The sequence below is a fragment of the Prionailurus bengalensis genome, chromosome D1 (assembly GCF_016509475.1).
Source record: "Prionailurus bengalensis isolate Pbe53 chromosome D1, Fcat_Pben_1.1_paternal_pri, whole genome shotgun sequence".
Classification (NCBI taxonomy): Eukaryota; Metazoa; Chordata; class Mammalia; order Carnivora; family Felidae; genus Prionailurus; species Prionailurus bengalensis.
In genome coordinates, this window is record NC_057346.1 from 65,216,743 (window position 1) to 65,221,480 (window position 4,738).

The following is a 4,738-nucleotide window of genomic DNA, read 5'->3' on the forward strand; positions in this document are numbered from 1 at the left end:
GGGAGTGTAACTTGGTGCAACTTACGTGGAGGTCAATTGGTCAATTTCCATCAAAAAAGAAAGTGAATGAATTCCAACCCTCTGAGTGAACAGAGTAAAGCCCCATGACTAATGACAGCCTTTAGCCACTGGAATTGTGAAGCCAAATTTTTGTCATCTGGTACTGGAACAAAGAGGTAAGAACCTTTTTGTTTAGTCTAATCATTTTGAAGCCATATTTCTTTTTTTTTTTTTTCCAACAAGAGAGAGAACAAAATGGCAAGAAGCAACCGTACCACAGTGACAGAATTTGTCCTTATGGGATTCACAGAGTGTTCTGAGCTGCAGCTTCCCCTTTTTGTGGTATTCCTGGTAATTTATCTCATCACCCTGGTAGGAAACCTTGGCATGATCCTACTCATCAAGGTGGAGCCAAGGCTCCACACCCCCATGTACTATTTCCTCAGCCACCTGGCTTTCATCGATGTTTGCTACTCATCTTCCATTGGGCCCAAGATGCTACAAAATTTATTGGCAAAGAAAAAAACCATCTCCTTTTCAGGCTGTTTTGCCCAGCTGTACTTCTCCAGTGCTTTTGCCACTACTGAATGCTTCCTCTTGGCCACAATGGCCTATGACCGCTACATGGCTATCTGCAACCCCCTGATTTACCCAGCCGTTATGACTCAGCGGGTCTGCAAGGAGTTGGTGATAGGCGTCTATACCTATGGCTTCCTGAACTCTGTAATACAAACAATTCTGACTTTTCAGTTGTCTTTCTGCGACTCCAATATCATCCACCATTTCTACTGCGCTGACCCTCCTCTCCTTGCCCTTTCCTGCTCTGACACCCGCACCAAAGAGAAGCAGCTCTTGATCTTCTCTGCAGTGAATCTCAGTGGATCCTTCCTGACTGTCCTCATCTCCTACATTTGCATCCTCCTTTCCATTATAAAAATTCAGTCTTCTGAAGGCAAGTGCAAAGCCTTTTCCACCTGTGCCTCCCACCTCACTGTGGTCATCGTCTTCTATGGAACGCTGTTTTTCATGTACATGCAGCAACCCAAAGCAGGGAATTCATGGAAGTACAACAAAGTGGTCTCTGTGTTTTATAGTCTTGTCATTCCCCTGCTCAACCCCCTGATCTATACCCTGAGGAACACAGAAGTAAAGGACACCCTGAAAAAGATGCTAGAAGGCAAAGAGCCATAGTGAGTGAGTTGTCATAAGGTAGCATTGGGGAAGTGTGATACTCTGACATAGTATAACCAACATGATGGAAATTTAGCAGCCCATTCCCATTTGGTCAATCCAATTTGCATGTTTTTAAGAGCAAATGTACTGGGCCACTTGCTTGATGTAGTAATATTGAATCCAACCAATTATCATGGACTAATCAGAATTGATTTACATGCTATACTGTTAACAGCTACTTCTTTTGTATGTTGAATGTGAAGTGACTTATTACCAATTACATAATAATATGAGTTCTAAAATTTAAAGGATCCTAAGAAGCAATATTCTGGGTAAAACTATAAATTAATGAACCTAAGTACAAAATCCATACATGAATATCTATAGTGCTAGAAATATTTTCCAGCTGAAAACACTGTTTTGTAGCAAATCACTTGTTGGTCTTAAATATACTTCTTCATAATGTATTATTATAGATCGTGGTTAAGTTTCAAGACCAGGTTGCGAGAAGCTTATTTATTCTAAATGTAGTTGAAATACTACATGCTTACAATGAACAATAGAAATAATAGTATTATAGTAAGAATAAGTGGAGAGGAGAACAGAAAAACCATGAATCAGTGAAATATGGGGAAACTGGGGGAATATGGGGAAATCAGTGAAATTGTTTAATTAGAAGAGATAAGGTTTTAGGCATCTGGGTGGCTCAGTCATTAAGCGTCAGGCTTCAGCTCAGGTCATGATCTCATGGTGTGTGAGTTAGAGCCCTGCATCAGGCTCTGTGTTGACTTCCCAGAGCCTACTTCAGATCCTCTGTCTCCTTCTCTGTCTGCCCACCCCCCACCCGACCCCCTGCCGCTTATGCTAGAATATGTGCACTTACACACTCTCTCTCTCAAAGATAGATAAACTTGAAAAAAAAAAAAGAAGAGATAAGGTTTAGGCTACTTTCAGAGATGCTATAAGTGGTCATTTATTCAACATCTAGGGCTTAATTTTTCTAGTCTCTGGAAACCACAGCTACAGTGATTTTACAGGGCAAGGGAGGGAGTCCTACCTGAGTTCAAGAAAGGGAAAGAGAGAGAGTCTCCTAAGGTACCAGGCCAGAGTATACATGTTTCTGAGAAATAAAATTATTGTCTTACATAATTTGAATAATCTTAGAGAAATACTTTAGTTTTGCAACATTTTCCATGTTCTTTATTTCTGTTTTTGCAGATCTGACAGTCCAATTTCCTTAGAGTTGAAACTATAAATCTACAGGTTCTTGCTGTTGTTGGGGATAGGCACAAGAAAAATCTCTTTTAATGTTTTTTTTTATTTAAGCAAGGATATGAGCATTCTCTGGTTTTTCCAAGTCTCAGTTTTAATATTTCATCCAAAATAATTCTTAAGATGTACAAATCTTCCATAAACCATTAGATTTTCTCCCTCAATTGTTTTCAAATGTGATTATTGTTTTGATTTTTTAAAAAGTAGCTAAGACCAGGGGCACCTGGGTGGCTCAGTTGGTTAAGCATTCGACTTTGGCTCAGGTCATGATCTGAGTTTGTGGGTTTGAGCCCTGTGTCGAGCCCTGCATCCAGCCCCACATCTAGCCCCACGTTGGACTCTGTGCTGTCAGCTCAGAGTCTGGAGCCTGTTTCGGATTCAGATTTTGTGTCTCCCTCTCTTTCTGCCCCTCCCCTGCTCGTGCTCTGTCTCTATATCAAAAATAAAAATAAACATTAAAAAAAATTTTTTTAAGTAGCTAAGATCATATATTGTCAATCAATTACATAGAAATTTTAAATTAATCAAGAAACTAAGAGGTTCCTATTGTCCCCAGATTAACACTTCAGATAATGTGATGTGAACTTTTACTTTATTGCTGCTTTTGATCTGGTAATTTAGAGAAAAAAAAAACAGTTAAATGTTTATAGCTTCTTTTATTTAGCTCAGAAAGCCTTTCTGAGACCTCCATTGCAAGCTGTATTCCTGAACACTTGGGAATGGGATTAAAAAGAAAGATATTACAGGATTAAAGAACAAAGGGAGGAAAGATATGAAACAAGCCCAGGAGAGCTTGCACAGGTAATGAACAAGAAAGGAGCAAGCAAAGTGGATAGGATCACACTGAAGGATAATTTGAGACAGATTATTGAACCATAAGCTCCTTGAGACTGACTAAACATTATTTCTTCACTTTGCACCCCAACACCTACCACAGTTCCTGGCGCAGAACAGAAACACCGTATCTGTTTGCTCTACCAAAAGGAACTCTTCCATACTTATTCCTGATTCTGGTGGATGGGAGGACATGGTGCCCAGTAATGGCCCTGTGGTTGGGAAGCAACAGAGAAAAGGAAGTTACAGCAGTCATGACAGGAACACCGTTTTTTAATGTCCCCCCAAGGAGGCTACATCTTTAAGGCAGAAAGATGTATGAATGCAACACATCCTGGCCAGTGAAAAAGATGCATCCAGGATGTTGGTCTGTTGGGAAGATGGCAATAGCTAGAGCTGACAATGGACAGTGACAGGCAAGGGACCGTTACAATAGGAAGAGGTTGCTTTTAGGTGAAGAAAATGAGCAGGTACCAACACTCAAATGAGAAAATTATGTTTCCTATAAAAAATCATACCCATTTCTTAAATATTTTTAGAACTAGTTTCATGTCAGTTTAGTTTAGAAACCAAAAAAATAGTAAGTAGATATCATGTTTTAACACGTGTCTCTTGGAGAATGTATTTTACTCATGTTTTTAAAGGAATATTTGGTCTAAGAGTAAATTTCATCAGTTCTTTGGCTCTTTTTAGAGAAAATTGAAGAAAACCCATCATAATTGCTTTCTCCATAATGCCTTCCCAGCTGTTGAATTTCTGGACTTTGTTCAAAGTACTTCCTTGATTTTCTGTAAAACAAAGTAGAAAATTAGTAATAATATATTCATAGTGGGGCACCTAGGTGGCTTGTTCGGTTAAGCATCCAACTTTGGCTCAAGTCGTGATCTTGCAGTTTGTGAGTTCGAGCCCTGCATCAGGCTCTGTGCTGACAGCTTAGACCCTGGAGCCTGCTTTGGATCCTGTGTCTCCCTCTCTTTCTGCCCCTCCCCTGCTCACAGTCTGTCTGTCTGTCTCTCAAAAGTAAACATTAAAAAAATTTTAATAATATATTCATAGGTTATGAAGGATATGAATCTATGTTTTCACAAATTTCCTGAAGACCTATAAAACAAAGAGTTGATTATGAAGAAGGGTCTGAATTAGTTGAATTTGAGATACTATTTTCTATTTCCTTTCTCATTGGGGCTCCTTACTCTTAAAAGTTTATCTCCCTGATTTGGGCCTTATGGTAAGAAAAGTCTCAGATGCAGAATTCTCTAGTCAATTAGTGACATTAAAAAATATATATAGCACATTATACACATGTGTAGTATTAACATGACAATATTTAAGCCATATAAGAAACCAATACGATCTTTGTTCACTTATAAAGTGAAACTATTTCAATCAATACTCATAATAATTATACTAATTTTTCAGCCCAAAATAAATAACTCAATATGTAATGTTGCCAAAATAA

At 38.7% G+C, this 4,738-nt stretch overlaps 1 protein-coding gene across 1 annotated transcript; it reads left to right on the top strand.

Annotated features, from left to right (window-relative positions):
* The first annotated feature begins 249 nt into the window (after window positions 1–249).
* LOC122482670 (olfactory receptor 1030-like) lies at window positions 250–1,262 on the top strand. Its single transcript, XM_043578984.1, has one exon. It carries the CDS (start codon window positions 256–258, stop codon window positions 1,189–1,191), a length of 936 nt encoding a protein of 311 aa, XP_043434919.1. The 5' UTR covers window positions 250–255; the 3' UTR covers window positions 1,192–1,262.
* The last annotated feature ends 3,476 nt before the right edge of the window (window positions 1,263–4,738 follow it).

What these genes read in the sequence shown, in the direction of transcription:
- LOC122482670 (XM_043578984.1), top strand. Translation starts at nt 256, where the DNA reads ATGGCAAGAAGCAACCGTACCACAGTGACAGAATTTGTCCTTATGGGA.